Genomic DNA, 20,363 nt, shown 5'->3' with positions numbered 1-20,363 from the left:
CATACCCAATACATTATTCTACACTTCTGGCAGTCTCAATGACTCTGTAAACCTCAAGTTAAGAATCTCTGAAAGATTCTATTATGTCACTGGATTCTTCTAAAAGAGCTAATTCATGTACAAAAATGCTACCGAAAACTAAGTAGCCAGACCACAATGTCTGCTTTGGTATTTCCCATTTCACTCAGTTCTACCTCCTACCTTTAAACTTCTGAATGGAGCCTTAGCCTTAAAAGCAGCCCTGCAGAAAGCTAGCCTTTCTCTAAAACAAAGATGGTTGGGTGGAGGGACAGAATCATCAAACATAAAAGCAGCATGGCCCATGAGGCATGGCCACGCAATTGTGTCTGAGGCTCAGATCTTTCACATGGGAGCTCTGAGACCTGTAGGCTCAAACGCTGACACCTCATCCTCTCACGGTCCTTTGGATTTTCACTGAACAGTTCTCGACTTCCTGTCTCACACATGCACAGTAGAACTCTGTCACTTTAGCAAACCTGAGAAGGGACACAGCGTGCTCCCTTCCCTAATTCCCATTAACCAGAGCGTCTCATGGACTAGAAATTCCTCAGAACACACTTTAATACTGTATGAGATTCTTTTGAGAAAGGGGCAGAATAATGAGAGAATGCTATCAGTTGCAATAGGAAAATTCTCCATATAGCCTCATAGTTGAAAAATGTCAGAGTGTTAGGATTATTAGTCTGCGAATGAAAAAGTTAGAAATGCATTTCAGTTAATTAACCAATTAGTGGCCTGTTCAAGTAAAATCTGAACCAAAAACTCTATAGATGTTAAGGAAATAATCATTGTATTCTCTGAAAACTGGAGAATGTTTCAGCATACTAAGAGAGAAAATAACCTACCTACACAATTTACTGAGTCCCATTGACTCCCTATTGGTTTCCAGTTCTCTGCCCTACCAATTTCTCCTGGAACAAAGTATACCAATTTCTCCTGGAACAAAGTATGGCATCACAGGAATATCCTTGGCCATTTAACCCATGTTAAGGGACCATATATTCTGGTATATATAGTTTGGAGGAAATTTTTAATAATCTGCCAAATTCCTGACTCTATAAATTCGAAGTCTATTTGACCCAATCTCCTTAAGTAAGAAGTAAGCTATGGGGTGTGTAAGCTAAAGATGGGAAGTGTCGCTTCTGGCTGAGGGTAGTTAGTAGAGATAAATTGATATAGAGGAAGCAATTTTTTTGCTGGACCTTCTAACAAAGAGGTTTTGAGATTTTTATAGGTGACAAATCTGGGTTATCGTAGGCTAGGTGAGGGATACTTGAAGCAAAGGGAGCAACATGAATGGAGGTAACTTGAAAGCAAAGATTTCAGTAATTGTGTGTCATATTATTTGAAAACGGGCCATGGTACTAAATACAGGCATGGTCACGTTTAGATGGCTTTGGTTACTAGTCAATGTATTAAGAGATAACAGGGAGTGACACGACCATAGCTGGATACAGGAAGATGAAACTGGCATTTCAGAGAATGGCTGAGAATGGGGCCCGGGAGGGAAAGAGACCCAAGAGATAGCACTAGAGAGACAGGAGGTGGGAGGCTGATCATAATGCGGCAGAGAAATGATCAAACCCTACACCAGCATGTAGACAATGGCCAGGGAATGATTTAAGTGGCAGATGTTGTGAAAGCAAGACCCATCAGTAGGACTCGGAGAGCACCAGAAGACCAATGGAAAGGAGAGGGAGACAGAACAAAGATAACCTAAAAAGTTTAGGCTCCCATGGCCAATAGAATGGTGGGCAAACCAGGGAGAGCAGGCTCAAAGGGAGGGTGGTCTTCAACACAAATACCTTCAGTAGCGATACAGGGATATATGCTTTATTACCTGGGCATTCTCCAGCCACTCCGGCCACCGCCTCTCCTCATCATGTCTCTCAGGGTCAGTGTCTCATATTCCATGTATCTGGTTGCAGTCCAAGACTTCTGCATGGTATTGATCGCTTTCACAAACTCGTCATTATACTTGTAGAGCCTATGAGAGCTGCCAACAAAAATAAGGTAGCCTCAGTTATCCTCTTTATTGATGTAATTAGACTCCATTAAAAGAGTTACCCTTATGCTCTGGACCTAAGTGGAAAGTGTAATCATCTTTTAGGAAGGCATTTTTTTTTTTTTAATGTACCTGAACCACTTTATTCAAATCTATAAAATAATCTTTATTTTATATTTTTAGTATAAAAATCCATAAGCTAAGTGCACCCTACTGCAGAGAGAGACATATGATACTGAATTTCCATAGCAGTCAATGGTATAGTCAAACATCACATGTTCAGAACACAAAATTTAGATAAACTGAAATGATCAGATAAAATAATCGAACTTCAGAAAACAAAAACTGAACTATTAAGGATCTCTGAAATATTCTTTAAAAAAACATATTTTATTTATTTATTTGACAGAGAGAGACAGTCAGAGAGGGAACACAAACAAGGGCAGAGGGGCAGGGAGAATCATGGGGAGCCTGACTTGGGGCTCAATCCCAGGACCCCAGGATCATGACCTGAGCTAAAGGCAGACACTTAACAACTGAGACACCCAGGTGCCCCGGATCCCTGAAATACTCCTAACCCTCATGAAACTTCACTGGTTTCAAGTCATTTTGTAGTGAGGCATTCAGAGTATGACCCCATTAACCCAGCTCAAGAATCCTTGGGAGCCATGAAACCGCATCAGACTCTCTAGCAATAAATTTTACCAATTTTTTTAATCTGAAAAAATCCCCTTAATCTGGCTCTAAAGTTATCAGGCTTCTGAAATGCATCCCGCTCCTCATATTTTAAACAAACTGTTGTTTATAGTAGTTTCTGTTGATATCTTTTGTTCAAACAAAAATTGGTTATTCTGGTACCAAAGCAAACTTGGGTTTGGTTCATACATGAAGAGACAACCTATGAGGAGGGTCCAAAAAGCACCCTTTACTTTTGCCTGAGGAGGTGCACATGTATACCAATAGCCTGGGATTGGAACGTCTCCTATAAAAATAAAAATTCAAGATGTATGTATAAGGATGGTCAATGAAACACTTTAATAATAGCAATACATTATAAATAACCTAAGGGTGCCTGAGTGGCTTAATGGGTTAAGCGTCATACTTCAGGTCAGGTCATGATCCCAGGGTCCTGGGATCGAGCCCAGCATTGGTCTCCCTGCTCAGCAGGGAATCTGCTTTTCCCTCTGCCTCTGCCCCTGCTCACTACTCGTTCCTTTTCTCTCTTTCTCTCTCTCTAAAATAAATAAATAAAATCTTTAAAAAAAATTATAAATAACCTAATAAGCATTTGAAGATAAGGAATGATTAAAGAAATAATGGTACTTCATATACTACATAGTTTATTCAGTGAAACTGTATAGAAATCATTTAGTGTGTGAATATTAAGGGAAACCACACTAAAACGGGAGTAGGGAGGTTGGCAGGGAGCTTTCATGCCCTACTACTGGTCACCAACTGCGAATCCAACAGGGAAGATAGGGACCTTGCATGTGAACACCATCTACTACCAGTAAGAGGAAGAGCCCAGCCAACAGAGATTGCCACATCGCAGCCAATGAGAAGCCACGATACTTCCACCTCCTAGTTTACTCCAGTGGACTTTTTGTTCATAGAGCCTTCCCAACCCTTCCTTTCTCCTATAAAAGAGCCTGCTTCTCCTTTGTTCTGCCGCCTTGCCTACAGTTTTTGCTGTAGCTTGCCTGTCCCAGTTGAGGTTCCCTGCTATTCCCGAATAAAACCATCTTTTGCTGGTAAAATAATTGGTAGTTTTAATGTTAACAAGTGATATGGAAGAGTGTTCAAACTTTATTAAATAATAAGGCAAGCTATGAAAGAAGTTTAGATAAATTAATCCCTTTTTGTGAAAATACATTTATATTCTAAATACATTTTTGCAAATGCCAAAAATGGTGCGTCTGAGTGACAATGTAGGATCACCACCTTTCCTCACCTTCTATAATTTCTACAATTTACCTTTCTAACATTGTAATAATAATAATAAAAGGAGGTGATGGCAGAAACTGTGTATCATGTACATATAACATGGCAAACATTATTACCATATGGTGCAAAAAAATATATTATTACATGGGACCTGGGTTTATAACCTCGTTACTCAAACTTGGTTCTTGAGTTCCATATTAGCAGCTGTACCTGGAAGCCCTCTAAGTATCCAGTCCGACCCACCTAAGTCAGAATCTACATTGTAACAAGATTCCCAGCTGATTCACAGTACCATTAAAATTTGAGAAGCACTGGTTTCCCTGTTATCAAATGCCTGGATACAGATATAAATAAATCTAGCACAAAAAGCATATTTACAAAGCAAAAAGATTGGGGGAGTTGATTAGTCACACAATTCAAACCCGCATCAAATCTATGTGCCAGGTGCCAGGAATGACAGAATATACCACATTATTTCCACTAAAGAAGGATCTGTTACTTAAGAATAACTCATTATCCAAGACTTCCCAATTATCCAAAGCAAGACACACCTAATCTGAGTAAAACTAGCCATACTGTGAACTTTTCTTTCTCTTTTTATTTAGATGTTCACCAAGGAAGTATTCTGATACAGTCAAAAAACCTGGGAGCACTGAAGACAGTAAGAAAGATGTGGAACTACATGCAGAATGTTTGTGTGTTTTTATCAAAGTTCTTCCTTTCTTGGTGCAAAGTGTGGAACCAGAGAGGCACCTTCACTGAAGAGATTTTAAAACTGCCCTAATCATATTTCTGACAACACTCCTACAACAACAAAAACAAGTTATAGTTGTTTGTCTCTTTAGACGTGGGGGTAAATTTTTAAATTGTATGTGTGTATTTTTAAGTATTTTCTACTGATGAGTAACTACTGATTTTGACGTATTCAAGAAGCAGAACTCAGCCCTACTTGCCTTGCTTTATCACTGATGGCTGGCAACCAACAAACACAGACATGTGCATTGTAATAATGACAAGCTAGGTCCCAAACACTGATTTTCAATGTTTAAGATCCAAGGATACTGAAAATAATGTACTTTATTATGGGATGACAGATCATTGAGAGCTGAAAGGGACCTTGAAGGTAATTTAGTCCCCAGTGTTCATTTTATAGATGAATTAACAGCACAGCTTCTGAGCACTCCAGCTGGTAGTTTCTTCATTAAATGAGGCAACATTTGAAATAATAATCAAGAAGAGCATCTTAGTACATAAAATCTCCTAAATGGTGGGGTGAAAAGTGAACAGTTTAATAAGAAATGCATTGTTCAAGGATCAAGGCAAGCCAAGCAATTAAAAAGATCAATTCAAAATGCAGGGAATGTATTAGTTTAGATCTCGGTGAGTACTTTTCCAGACAAGTACGATATGTCCTCTTTAAACTCATGCTCCCCAACCTCTCTACAACAGAATCATTCATTGCCAATATGACCTGGCTTGGGAGTATTTATTCATGTGTACTTTCAGTGGATTTCATAAACTAAATGAAACAGAAAAAGTTGCTACCATTAATACCCATTTGTCTTCTCCTTCCAAGTGAATACAATCTGAAATCTCTTGTTTGTATGGTTCAGTTACTTAAACTGGACCTTACTTAACAAAAATATTAGCTACATGTTTTAAGTTGAATTGTGTCCTTCCAGAATTCACAGCTTTAAGTCCTAACCTCCAGTACCTCTGAAAGTGACTGTATGTGGAGATATGACCTTTACTAGGGAAATTATGGTAAAATGAGGTTGTATGGGCAGTCCCAACCCTGATTAAGATTGGGTGTGCTTAAGAGAAAAAGAGAGGACACAGAGAGAGGGTGGCAGTGTCAAGCCAGGGACAGCGGCTTCCCAAGAAACCAAACCTGCTGACACTGATCTTGGAATTGTAGCCTCCAGAACTGTGAGAAAATAAATTTCTGTTGCTTAAGCCACTCAGTCTGGGGTCCTTAGTTAAGGTAGCCCTAGCAAACTACTACACTCCATGAATACTAAGAATTTTTATTTCACTTATTCACTGTCTTGTGTAAATTTATTTCAATTAGTATCACCTACATTTGTTGCAACATAAACATATGTATCTATGAGAGTTCTACAACATGTTATCACATGGCAATAATAAAATGATTTTTCTTTATTAGTCACTGCAATTCTGTGGTCTCTCATACAAATTTCCTTTAAAGCCACCATTAGTCCATTACTTTGGGAGTGTTGTGGAGAAAAACACTTTCTCCTCTCAGTTCCATTACTCAACACCAGGGAGGTTTTACAGAATATAGCTTCTGTTTCTAAGTCAAATAAATTTTATGTAATCAAAATAAAATTTTCCAAGAACTAACCTACATACACATACTCTACATACTCTAGAGCAAAATTAAATGTATCTCCCACTGATGACAACTCACTTTTCCTGGAGCCTCCCCGAATCGGCTGTGTTCACCATCACCTTCTCAGGGGTACTTCCCACCTTGGTCCCAGTGAAACAAGCCCAGTTCCGGCCCAGCACATCATGCACCCATCCGGGCAGGGTCTCGTTGCAGTAACTGGTTACAGTGTGACCCTCTTCTTTATACTGCAATTAAATCAGGAGAGGAAACGTCAAGTGAATCCATGATCATCTCGCAGGTCCATTTCCCTGGCTCCCGTTCAGTCAATATGCTCCCCTTTTTTCATCTTGGGAGCCAGACTCTGCCAACCAAAATAAAAACTTCACCCTGAGAGGTTACATTCTGCGAATTAGCCTAGAAAAGGATGAGAAATAAACTTTTCTATGTTTACCATCGCTGAGTGCCAAATAAAATTTACATAAGAAAACATTTCTGGGAATCAAAAGCAGGGGAAGAAACATTTTTAGAGCATCTGCCACATTCCAGGCATTTTACAAAAGTTCCCTCCTTCAATCTTCACAGGAAGCCTATGAGGAAGGAGGCTTTGATAACCCCACTTTACCAGTCAGCAAGTAGAAGCCCAGCTCAGAGAGGCTACGGAGCTCCTACGGAAACAGAGCCCTGAAGGGGCAGAAACAAAATTCTGCTCAGGCCCTCAGACTATACTCTCTTCTACTCACAAAATGTGGACTCCAGCAAACTACAAAACAAAGAGCGAAACATTTCCACACATAAAATCTTTCTTTCTGTCAACCTCACAATTGAGTAGGACATTCTGATTATGGGGGAACTAAGAGAAACCTGATTATTAAATATTCTCTCCATTTAATGTCACAAATATGGCCCTTTGTCTCATCGCAAAGTTCATACTGAAAAACACCTACAAAGGAGAGATCTGGGATTTGAACTCATAGTTAGGCTCCAGAGCTTACAACCCCTCAAATGATAATATCTCCTCAAGGAAGAGGGACATATATGCTGAATGAGAGAACAGAGCATGGGAGGAAGGAAACAAATCAGGCTCCACTTCAATGAGGAGGAACTTGGGCCCATGGCAGGCACTGACTTAATCTAAAAGAACAAAAGCCCAAAAGCAGTCAGAGAACACAAACAAACTGGCACGGCAGTCAGCTGTGTTGTAATACTTTCCACAAGTACACAGTAGGTTATTTTTGGTTCACAGGATATCATTTGCGAACTCCTAATAAATACGACGGATATTACTTTACCTGTGTGCTTGGGTTGGCAAGCTTCTTTTTTAAAAGCCAGAAAATGGCTTGCAAACTATAAGTCCTCTGTCAAAAACCACTCTACTCTGCCACTGCCATATAAAAGATGTATAGGGAATACAGACGTGCATGAAGTAGGTTGCGTAGCAATACAATTCTATTCACAAAAACAGGCCTGTGAGGGGCGCCTAAGTGGCTCAGTTGGTTAAGCGTGTGCTTTCAGCTCAGGATCCTGATCTCAGGATCCTGGAATTGAGCCCCGCATCGGGCTCTCCACTCATTGGGGAGTGGGCTTCTCCCTTTCTCCCTTTGCCTGTCTCCCCTGCTTATGCTCTCTCTCTCTGAAATAAATAAATAGAAATCTTAAAACAAAAATAGGCCTGTGGTTTGCAAACCCTGAGTTTAGAGGAATGCATGGGTTAAACTCTATATAAAGTAAAATTACCGTATTGCATCTGACTCTCTCTAAATTTAAAGCATATATTTAGGAACGGAGTTAAAAACATCTGGCTTTACAATCCCAAGGAGCTAGATTTGAATCTCAGGCTTCACCGTCCACTAAGCTCCCTAACACTGGATATGTTATCATGGATTATTATTATATGGATTATTATTATCATGGATGTACTTAGCATTGTACATCTGTGTTGGTGGTTCATGATATTGTGAGAGCTGCCGGTCTGCCTCTGGCTAAGAATATCTTGACTTGCAGGACTTCAGCTTTCCATTCCTTCTGCTGCTGCCAAAGCCCCAGCCAGGACGAGGAATACTGAGTAGAGGCCTAGGATATGACTGAGCTGTGGCATTACAGGGTGTGTTGTATAAGAAGGTTACTAAAACTTACATGTATTATGTCAAAACTACACACAACTGCTATTTTTATAGATGAAAACCACGGAAATATGGGTAACCTCATATGATGTAACCTAAACCCCTTAGCGTTGTATTCCATTTCTCTTTGGCACAGGCTCTCAATCATGTTCCCTCCTCTGCTATGTACTGGTTGGAGAGGCCCAGTGGGGCTAGGCCAAAGCCCCCGCACCCCTGCAGTTTTAGAAAGTGGTCTGACCAGATTTTGAAGAGTTCTTGAAATATACCTTATAGAAACTGTCAGATACACATAAGTGAAAAAAAAAATGCCAAACACAGGAAGGCACTCATCACAAGAGAACCGGAAACTTAAAAACAAAACCAAGAACAAGAGAGTGTCCTAAATGTTCATCTATAAAAATAATTTAGTAAATTAATAACTCAAATCGTATTATACAGCATTCTACATGATAAATTGGAGTTCTGTAGGACAGAGGTAAGTAAAGCAGGGAGAGAGAAGGCTGCCTCCTTCTATGAACACAGTTTTACGGAGCACAACCAGGCCCACTCATGTCTGCACAGTCTATGGCTGTTTTCACGCTACAGCAGAAGGGCTGGGTAGCTTCCTCGGAGAACACAGGCCCACAAAGCCTGCAATGTTTACCATCTGGCCTTATAAGAGAAAGTGCATCAATCCCTCTACATAATCATAACAAACAAACAAACAAACAAAAAAATAAAACAAAACCTATGTTAAGAAGGAAAAAAAAATTATAAGACAGTGCTTAAGTTGAATACAAATACATAAAATTTTTTTGAAATAAGGTTTTTAAAAAATGGAAACAAAAGGTGAAACGGGTCTCTGGGTGGAATTTTCTTGTTTATAAAATGAAGCTTTATAAAAAGAAAAAAAATTTGTTTATAAAATAAATTTTGTGAAATTAATCACTTAAAAAAAGAGACTCTTATTTCCTTAAGAATGAGACTCACAAAGTCCTAGAAGAGGACGCCCCCGAGGGATGATCCACGCATTGTTAGAGGCTACTAATGCTTCTGTTTAGAATTAGCAAAGCACTTTCTGAAAAAAAAAAAAAAAAAAAAAAAAAAAAAAAAAAATTTATATAACTGATTTTGTATTTTGCTAGGGTCTTTCACTTATTTATCAAGTACTTATCGGTCACATTTTTCTCAGACACCATGCATGTGCCAGGCACACATGCACACATGTACCGAAGGGGCCCCAGCCCAGCCCTTAGGAGGCTCACACTTCAATGAAGAAAACAGATGTAAATAATTCAGATATAAAAACAGATGTAAGTAATAATGACATCATGTGGTTCAGCAAGTTAACCATGCTGGAGAAGCCCGGGAAACTTCCCCGTGTAGGCAGAAATTTAGATCACAGATAAAATAACTTTCCCTCGAAACCAAAAGAGTTAGGGGCATTCAAGTTGGAAGAACTGGGCCCCATGTTTTTCATGAGTGTAGTTTCGTACACCTGCTTGACAACTCTGAGTCATAGTCCCAAGCATCACATCTAAGACCAGATGAACTTTCCCTGGGACAGGAAGACCATCTTGTTATTCTGAAAGGGGGAAAAAACTTCAGCAGAGCATGACTGGTTTCATGGCAGCCTCTCCCCACATCTGTCGGAGGACTCGAGATTCTTCACTGACATTACGGCGTGATGGCACCTCCACATTTACCCGTCACCTCACACTTTATAAATACAGGTCACTCAATAATCTTAGAAGTTCAGGGGAACTGAGCAATAATAGAGTCTCAGTGGACAAAGAGCCCTAAGGAAGGTCAAATGAGAATTTATAACCAAGGGCTCCTAGACCCAAGGGTTCTTCCCTATACTGCGGACCACTTCTTCATACCCTTTATCTTCGCACAAAGAGCTAAAGAAGTAAATGTACTGGTCAGTGGCCAAACGCGGAGAGGAGACACCTAGAAGCCACGCAGCAAAGGTTTAAATCCCAACTGTGAGGGGCTTTTGTCTATATCATCTGAGGCTCACAGGATTCCTTGGCATAAGAGGCATTACTCTTCCCATGGGGGGAAAAATTTTGCTTTGCAAGGTAAATGGAGAAGAGAGAATTCAAGTATGGGCTCACAGGTGATAGGATCATTGCTTCATCCACTGTTTCCTTAAAAAAAAAAAAAAAAAATTGGAGAAGATTGACCAGAAGTCAGGTCCAACTTGCTGTCCAGGCCCTTTAAGGGCAACCTACATTCTCTAGCAGCCCTAACAGGTTAACGGTCCTTCCCCACAAGTCAGGTGTCTATGCTGCCTTGGCCTGTTCAGTCTTTTTACCACGTTTTGTCAAGGGTTTTTGATGGGGGGTGGGTAGAGGTCAAGGACATGGTCTTCAGGTTGGACTGCCGCTACCGTATCCACCTCTCCACCGTACTGGCCATGTGATCCTAAAGCAGGTTTTTTATCCTTTCTGTGACCTCATCCACAAAATCAGGATGACAAAAGACCCCACCTCATAGATTCTGTTTTATACATACTAACCCATTTAATTTTCACAGCAGCTTCTGAGGTTATTCTGGCCTTGAAAACAAGCGCCATGAGCACAGGAATTTTTGTTTATTCGGGAAGTAGGAAACTGGTATTAGGAAGCAATTACTTATGGAATGAGTGAATAAACAAATGAAGAACAGAAGAGAAAGAACAAGTGCCAAGTCTCATTTAGCAATAACACGAGGAACTCAGAAAAGATACGAAGTTTGTAACAGAAGTATGTGCTAAGATATTAGAGAGACCCTGAAATTACCTTATATATAAAAGGTAGGACATGGTTGTCAATATCACTGTGCAGGACTCAGTAGGAAGGAGGAATTCACCACTTCAGAAGCCAAGTGCTCAGGACCTTCCAACCTGCGAGGACAACACGCTGTGCTCTGTTATTTTCTTGACTGGAACGTTCTCATGGTATCTGTCATTTTTTTTGCTGCTATTATGAAATACTTCCTCTGTGATTTCTGACATTATTACCAATTAAGAAGTTGAAATTTTGGCCACACTATCCAGCTTGAAATGTATCCAAAAATTTTTTTGAAAGGTTTATTTATGTAAACATCAGTGTCTGAATACAGTCTTGTGCAAATGGTATAACTTAAGATTCTATTCATTTATGCCAACTTCAACAAATAGATAATTTCAGAAAATGTAAAGAAATTCCACACGCCAGCCCTTAGCGTTAGGAAACTACTAGGATTCCATAGCTATCCATTTGCCTCTTCAAAATTACTGCTGGACTGCCAAACACTCCAACCTCTCGTGAAGTCCCCACTTATTTTATCAACTCTCTAATTAACATTTACCTAGTAATATTCACCACATGAAAAAGAACTGACTGGGATATTTTAGAACTTAATGTTATTTACCCTGGATCTCTCCCAACTGCTTTTTTTTGACACGGAGGGCTTTCAAATCAATTTGTTCCACTGTTTCCCTGACTAATAATATACCTGGCAAATATTTGAATACTTTATGTAATGCACTAGGAGAAAAAAGCAGTTTAGTAAAAGGACTTTGCCCTTTAAATCCCGTTCCTCCACTTACAATTTACGTACACTTAAGCCACAACTGAAGAGCCCCAATTTCTTTACCTGATTCGGGGAAGGAAACCTACACTTCACTGGATTCCTATGAAGGATAAAGAGAACACTGAAGTGTGAAGAGTTTAAAAAGTTACGAAACACTCAAAAAGCAACAATATAAACACTACTACCTGTTACCATGGGGGATACAAAGTTGTCTTAAGACTTTATCTGTGTTAGGGAAGAACTTAAACATTAAACCCAATCTGTCAACTCAACATATTCTGTCAACCAGTGGCTTTCAAAAGGAGACAAAAAGATGATCCCCCGGAATATGGGGGAAACACAGAATTTCTGTTTACATTTGTAATTATATAAATAACACTGAAAACCCACTTCCATTGTTATCTAATATCCAAAACGACAGAGACAGGACCACTCAGTTTCAAGGTCTGGCGTTCACCCGCCCTGCAGCTTGCTTACCTGTGCGATGGTTAGGACACTGCGTCTTCCCTTTTACTCGTGCCTGCCTAAACTGATTTATGTACGTCTCTGCTTTAATTCAGCTAATTCTCACAAAATGAACAAATGGCTTAAAATACTTGCAGAGAAACCAGAACTTGCAAATAAATATAAGCAGATGAGAGAAAAAGGCAAAGCTTACATCTGCCCTATTCCTAGTAGGAATTGTCAGCCATATAAAAATGTGAGTTTTTGAAATCAGATGTTTTGAAAGGGTTCCATTGCTGCAGTCTTCAGCTTCTCATCTTATTTATCAACAAAACAAACATTTCAGTTAAAATTTGTCCAGCTACACCTGTGAGCATAGCGGAATGCACGGAGCTGTAGAATCACTATACTATACCTCTGACCCTAATCTAACATTGTGTGTCAACTATACTTCCATTTCAAAAATTTTCCACTAAACTGTCATTAACCCTAATACCAAAAAGCAATTCTTCCAAACTTGACTGAACTTTGACACTCCTACTTTTAACAAAATGGATTAAAACTAGTGAAATCTTTGAAAGATTTTCAGTGGAAAAACTGCTTCCAAATGTTTAAAATTTTCAGTATGAAAATTATAGGTAACAGATTCTTATGATAATGAAGCATAGTTTTCTATTATTTTCAAAGGATATCATCATGAAATATGTTTGGGCAGGACCTGTATTTGTGATAGCAAGTGAATCAAATATTTAATCATTTAATATTATGCCATGTGTCTGACAGCGAATATCAGTACAGTACAGCAGGTATATAATTTATTAAATGTACCTTTATACACCATAGAATACATAATAAAAGTTTTGGAGTACCAAGTCTTATCCATCAAGGTCATTCATCACTTCCAAAAAGAACACACAGCATGAAGTTGAATGACTTAATGGCAAACCATATACATAGAGATATTACATTCTGGCAATACTGAATAACAAAAAATGTTTACTGGCACTTTGCCCTTTGTTTCTTGTATTTATCTATATAAATGTAGATTAACCGCTTTCAATTGCCGTCAAGTCTAGATGTGGGTAAAAGCCAAACAAAAGAGAATAAGGCACACCCTCTAAATGGATACTTGGCCAAACTTCCCCCAAGAGTACCACATTTTTCCTCAGAAAGAAAGCTACTTCCCTCTGTCAGTTTCAAAAATTAGCTCTAGTTTTCTGACTTAACTATTTGTTTAAAAAGTTGAATTTGGAAGAATTTTGAAACTGCTAGGAAATCATTATAGTGGTTGCAATCAAAATACCTTCTAGCATTGTACTGAAGTAACTGGCAGCTAGATAGGCATGTGAAAAGGGAGGGTCATACATTTGTTTGCCTCGACTGCTTAAAAGACTTTCAGCTTAAATAGAAATATATATTCCAGAACTAGTTAAAACCACAGCTTGTAACCCAACAAAGTAGTCAAAATCCCTTGGCTTACTCCTCACTTCCTTGCTTATAAAACTGTTAAACTGGGAGACTAGGAGATATCTGAGAGTTCACCTTATCTAACTTTTGGCTGGTGCTCTCACTATTGTAAAGACAGAGGAAGGCAGGGCATAACCTAGAGCATTCCAGACTAGTTCCTGGTTGTTGCTTCTCCAGGCTTTGGGGAACCACTGCCATCATAAAGCTCACTATTTACCCCGAAAGCTAACTTAGTTTTGAGTAATTCTGAAAGTTAGAACTTTGAGCCCTATCTTGGCCTTTATAATCGCAACACAAAAATTAAAATCTAAGCAAACCAAATAAAGTCTAAACATCTCCATTGTTTTCTACCATGTCATTCAACAAATACGGCCTGAGGGTCCACCACAACAGACTTTCAGTACATAAAGGTAACAGAACTCCCAGGAACACATCAATGAAACAACAGGACAACACAACAATTACTCAACTTTCTTCTACAGACATTTATTAAAGGTCGATTTATCACAGATCACACTATACATAGAGAACAAAATGATTAGTTAATACAGAGTACATTCATGCCCTCAGAATTTAAAGCCTAGAGAAGACAAACAGCAACTATGAGAGAGAATGCTAAGCAGTATATAATACGGGGCCTCCTAATACAAGTATCTGTAATCCTGTACCCATCAAGTTGTCTTCTCCATCATCAAAACATTTATGTGCAAAGTTGCTCAGAGAAAAAGAAAAAAAAGACTTCAGCAGAGGTAATTTAAAATTCCATATGAAATACATTCTTATACACATTAGCTGCTTTGTCAGTATTCACATCCTGGAAGTTAGGTTGAAAATACACAACTCTTTTAGAACTCTGGAGACAGTAACCTGGTATGTTTTTTAGAACACAAGAATGAAAAATATTAACATAGCATTGTTCCTGATTTGTGCTTCTAGAATCCTATAGGATTAATTCTTTGTAAGCTGATAATACTTGTGAAAAGCTTTTGAAGAGCCAAGGGAAGTGTGGTCAGTTTTCCAAACACTTAAAAATCCTGGGTAATTGGGTTCTGAAGACACACAGGGAGAGTGACAGATTTTTCAATCTGGAAGAAGGTGAGAACGTGCTATCAAAAATCACTCCACGTTTACAGCACTTAGAATAGTACTACCTGAGCAGAGGTGATTGCCAAGAACAACATGAACCAAATAATGCCATTTCTCCCACTAACGGAAAGAGCTGGGGAAGGTTTCACAGAGGCAGCATCAAGGGTTCTGAGTGATGAATTACCAGGTCCAGAGGTAGGATGGAACAAACCATCTAGGTTTAAGTATTTGGGTATAGGGTGACTTTACCTTTATAAGGCATGACCTGCCCAGAATAACAGACCAGTGCCTCTCAGAGGTCATAAAAGTTATCTGAACCAATAAAATAATGAAAATCTGGTATCTAGAGCTCCCTCCATTGAAGCAAAGATACAGGAGAAAAGCCCTCCCAGAATATAGGGACTAGGTGTAACCCCACATTTTCAATTTACCATGGGTGGTATTAATTCTGAACTGAGCAGGAAACCAGTACATTGTTTAGTAGGAAAGAGCTGAAAGATAGCCATCAGTGTGAACAATAGTGTAATGAAAGAAGTCAACTTGGCAAGGGTACTTAATTTGTAATTAATTTGAAACTTACAAAACTCTCCTTCCAATCTAGAGGACTACAAAAGGAAAGAAGGTAAGTTATCCTCTTGAAAAGAACCCTGGTTTAGGAAAGAAAAGGAATAGCTGAGTTTGGTAAGGAAATAGAAGCTTTAGGCCAGTTCTCCTAAAATTTCAAAAGGAGCCATGCAATGCAATTCATTCCATTAAACTAGCATTTGTGATGCTTACGAACTGGGGTTCACCAGAAAATCTACTGAAATATTACTCCAAGTACCATTGTTTCTTTGTGAAATGGGTTTTCTTTTACTCTTTAGCCCCAAGGAGATCCTTAGGCTTAAGAGACTAGCTCTTGTCATTTTACAATTAGATGCAGGGTGAGCTTAAACACCGTTGAGGCTAATCTTCCCCATCTATGAAATAAAGTTAGTTAATATCTGCTTCATAAGATTCTTGTAAGGTAAAGCAGGTCAAGTTCTTAGAACAAAGCTGGCATCTAATCAAAAAACAGATGAAAAAAACTACTAATCACCCCACCTTTCTGGCCAGGGTAATGCAGGCCTATCATCTGCAAAATTACCCTTTAGCAGTTTGACTTATCTCAGCAAGCCCGGTCCCCCAGACCAGTCCTCCCCAGAACCATCTTTCTACCAACAACATATCTGTACGTCTCAAGATATCCTGAAGCATTTTCTCCTTACAACAGGTGCTGGGGTTTCTCAAGGTAATTAGAGAAAGAAGGTGCACAAGAAGATAATATTAAACTGGAAATAAAATCTGCACGATGAACAAAATTAAACACAAAATTCAAATCCTCATCAGTCTGGAAACAATCATCTCAATAGAGTAGTATTCGAAAGGGAAAAACGTGAGTTGCGTATCATTCCTTTCATTCAAAGGCTGAATGGTGGAGCCACCTAAGACTTCCAGACTTTTCTTTCCTTTTTCCTGTGTAGTCTCTGGCTGTTCACATTTCAAAATGGCGGTTGCTGCTTTCCAAGGAAATGTTCAGGAGGGCAGCTGCCTTGGAGGTAGGTCACCAGGACTCCTCAGCATTTTACAGGCAAAGACAAGACTCCAGAAGGGAATGCAGCTGCCCCAGGCCTCCGCTAGCTGTCAGAGGAAGGCAGGTCCATGGCTGCATGCGGCTCTGCCTCTTAGCCCCAAAGTCTCTGTGTGGCTGCTGTTTTAAAAGAGGCCCTCAACAGATGCTCTATTTAACAACTAAAAGACAACAAAAACTAGAGTTACAAGCCAACAAGGATCACACTGTCTCTTAAGAATGTTTAATCATATTAATTTATGTAAACACACACACACACACACAGACAGTACTAGTATTTGAAATGCTTGTAAATTTTTAGTGCTATTTAAAACATTCACAAAAAGCTGCCATTCTCAAAAGCTGAATGCTTAAGCAACATGTATCAGGCACACAGCCAACATGCTCAAGCAGCACATGCAGATGCATTTGAAATTAACTACCACTGCAGAAATCTAATTTTGAAATATACTTAGAACAAACAGGCTAATCTAACAACCCAGATGCATTAACACGTGTATCGTTCAAATTCTACATGGAAGCTTAAGGATGCTTTGATCCGTACTTCCATGTACCAGGCTATTTACCCATTTACAGAGCAAATACCTACTGGGGGGGGGGTGAGGGGAGGTATCTTCTAATGGAGGTGTCCCTCTAATTAGAAGGAACAGTGAGAGTTTTAGGACAGAATTTTGTAAACTGCACAAAAAATGAGAAGACCTCATTTTTTTGCGAGGAAGAAGTGATGAACTTATTTGGGGAGAGTTTCCTATTTTATCTTCCTATGCACCTGCTATCTAATATATTAAAGATCCTAAGAAGTTCTGAAATAAAGGAAATGATTCAACACCATCTATACTTATTCAAGTACTAGGAATTCAGAAAGAAAAAAAAATGCTTATTAATTTCAGCTCTAATTTCCACTTTCATCCATTCACAGCAGCTGCCTGGAACCACCTTCAAAGGTTCACAGGATGGAGTGAACAGAACTGATGAGCAGTTCCTACTTAGCAGATGTGTGGGCCGCTGCTGGGCCATCAACAGTCTGGAAAACGCTGATACAGGATAAAGCTGTGGAGCTTCCAACACTTGCCCCCAGTTCCCTTTTTCATACCCCTCTTCTGTACTTAGGAGATTGTAAAAGAGGTAAGGAAAGGGGAAATAATATTGTGTTAAAATGCAAGGAATAGTTAAGTCCCTATCAACATTACTCTCTAACCACTCTTTGCCCATAAAAATGTTAAGACCTCTAAATTTATGGATCCAGTGAGAGTAATGATTTAAACAACTTTTCTAAGTATGAGGAGAATGTAAAGAGTGGAAAAAGGTCCTCTTCCTCCTAGTCAGTAGTCTGTGCTATGACCAGGAGCCAGTGTGAAAAAGATGGGGGAAGCTCCCAGGGATGAGCGGCAGGTACGTGGATTTCTCTGGAAGAGCCGCCCTCTCTACCAGAAGACAGACCTAAAATGTCAGAGCCTCCCATGGTTCCCTCTTGAATCCTTTTAGGAAAAAAATGAGCAATCCAAGGAGCACAGCTACTTCAGGGAAGTGAAACAACCTTGGGCTGACCTTTTCTTAACCGAGTCTTGATCTTTTTGGGTTCGGGTCTGCTTAGGTTAGCAGTATCAGACTCGTGAGAACCAATCTGATGTTTGCAAAGAGAATAAAGTGAAAGCTCACTCACATACAATAGTGCAGGCAGGTAAGAAATTGCAAATAAGCAGGCTCAAGCAAGGAATCTGTGCAGAATCCCTAATCTTTCCAGTCTCTCTCACCCAGATGAATCAACAAACACTGCTCGCTTTTAAGAAGTTAAAAATTTCAACAGAGCTCACCCAGTTTGTTCCTCAGATGTCTCAAATCATGTACCCTCACAGTTCCCAGCTGCATGAACAACTGACTGATAAAATCAGTGACATCCTATGAAGAGTTCACAACGGGAAACTCAGTCATCATGTTAAGATTAAGCATCACCATCAAAGAAAATGAAATTAAGCACGGACTGTTAAACTTCCCACCCATTCCCTAAGCTGAAACACTCTTAAGAGAAAACCACAAGTTGTTAAAAAAAAAAAAAAAAAAAAAAAAAAAAAAAAAAGGCACCAAAATCTGGATCTCAGTATGCTGAATCTACCTTAAAATAAATTACCCAAAAAAACAAGTATTCTGAAAGCTGAACCATTAGATTTTAAAAATGAACCCAGAAAGCAGAGTGAAAAAAATGAAAAAAAAATGTGACAAGATTCCCAAATCTTTAATTGTAGAAACATGATTGACACTTCTGGCTGTTGAGACAAACTGGAAATTGACAAGTCAGTAGCACACAAAGTGGGCTATAAATCCTTTGGTATGGCTTTCTCAACATACAGCTCGTTTCCAGTACCAACCTGCTTTTGGAACACCCATAGAAGTGTTTTTTAGCTTAGAGTTTTACTAAGACTAGTGGGCTCTAAACAAAATCTATGAAGTTTGCTTGATGGTCATAAAATTTTCAGCTATGAGTCTAGTTTCCCTTCTACACATCTTCAGCCTGAGTGACTTAATCTTCAAAACAAAATCAGTTCCTGCTCTACTGCTTCATTCTATAGTCTCGGAGAAAGTGAAATGAGAAGCAGGAAAAGGCTAGAAAGTCTATTCAACCTGAGTGTGTTCTTTGGGACTTAGTATCTTTCATATGACTTTCTTCCCCTGTACAATTACATAGACAGTGGAAAGTGAACAAAATACATAAAAGCATTAAAAAGTCATTTTTCGGGGCGCCTGGGTGGCTCAGTGGGTTAAAGCCTCTGCCTTCGGCTCAGGTCATGGTCCCAGGGTCCTGTGATCGAGCCCCTCATCGGGCTCTCTGCTTGGCAGGGAGCCTGCTTCTCCCTCTCTCTCTCTCTGCCTGCCTCTCTGCCTACTTGTGATCTCTGTCAAATAAATAAATAAAATCTTAAAAAAAAAGAAAAAATAAATAAAAAGTCATTTATCCACCCAACAGCAAGTTGCCATAATTAAACATCCTGTCTCATTACATTTGGTTTTCATTTAAGGGGTCTGCTGCTTGGGCACCTGGGTGGCTCAGGCAGTTAAGTGTCTGCCTTTGGCTCAGGTCATGATCCCAGAGTCCTGGGATCAAGCCCCACTTCGGGCTCACTACTCAGTGGGAAGTATGCTTCCGTGCCCCTCCCTTAGCTCTTGCACTTGCCTTCTCTCTCTCTCCCTCTTGCTCACTCTCTCTCAAGTAAATAAAATCTTAAAAAAAAAAAAAAAAAGAGGTCAGCTGTTTTTAATCTGCAGATATTCTCAAGCGGTACCTGGGTTTGAGAATTACAACCAAATGGTAAAGTGATTAAATCTGAGGACTCTTAGAAAACAACCTGCAGTCAGTACTGTCATTTATTTTACATTATTTTAAAAGGAAACTGAATATGAATACCTCTAAGAAAGTTTCCATTTTGTCATAGGTTCTAACTCCTCCTTACTGTTTTACGTTAGGGTCATTTCAAATGCTTAGGTACCTGCCTGGGTGGGTCCTAAATGCATTTGAGTTTGTAACCCCCTACAAAGCGTTCAGATAATTGAATGTATGTGGGAAGTTGAGTAGAAAAACTTACCTCCTAAGAATATATACCCAGTACTTCCTGCAAAACTGAAACTATCCAAAAACTTTCAGTGTCGAGATGTATCTCCTTCCAAGCTTTTATCTAGCTTGAAATCACATGCGATAAAAAAAGATTATCTCGACTTCACTCCCAATGTCTCAAGCAGGTAAAACTACGGGGGGGGGGGGGGGGGGGGGGGGGGGGGGGG

At 39.4% G+C, this 20,363-nt stretch overlaps 1 protein-coding gene across 2 annotated transcripts in view; it reads right to left on the bottom strand.

The window, feature by feature from the left end:
- Positions 1-20,363, bottom strand: part of CTSC (cathepsin C) — a 34,980-nt gene that overhangs the window by 8,838 nt on the left and 5,779 nt on the right. Inside the window, exons 3-4 of one of the 2 annotated variants that reach the window (XM_032852846.1) lie at positions 6,402-6,568; positions 1,862-2,017 (exon numbers count right to left, since the gene is read on the bottom strand). In XM_032852846.1, the coding sequence (XP_032708737.1) occupies positions 1,862-2,017; positions 6,402-6,568 (323 nt within the window). Of the gene's footprint in view, positions 1-1,861; positions 2,018-6,401; positions 6,569-14,364; positions 16,751-18,403; positions 18,489-20,363 lie in introns of those variants that run through there. The other variant, XM_032852847.1, reaches the window with a different exon arrangement.

This window comes from Lontra canadensis, unplaced genomic scaffold, assembly GCF_010015895.1.
Source record: "Lontra canadensis isolate GAN:19392208 unplaced genomic scaffold, GSC_riverotter_1.0 scaffold7, whole genome shotgun sequence".
In the NCBI taxonomy this organism is placed as follows: Eukaryota; Metazoa; Chordata; class Mammalia; order Carnivora; family Mustelidae; genus Lontra; species Lontra canadensis.
The sequence above is the reverse complement of the archived record's forward strand: the minus strand, read 5'-3'. Positions and strand labels throughout refer to the sequence as shown.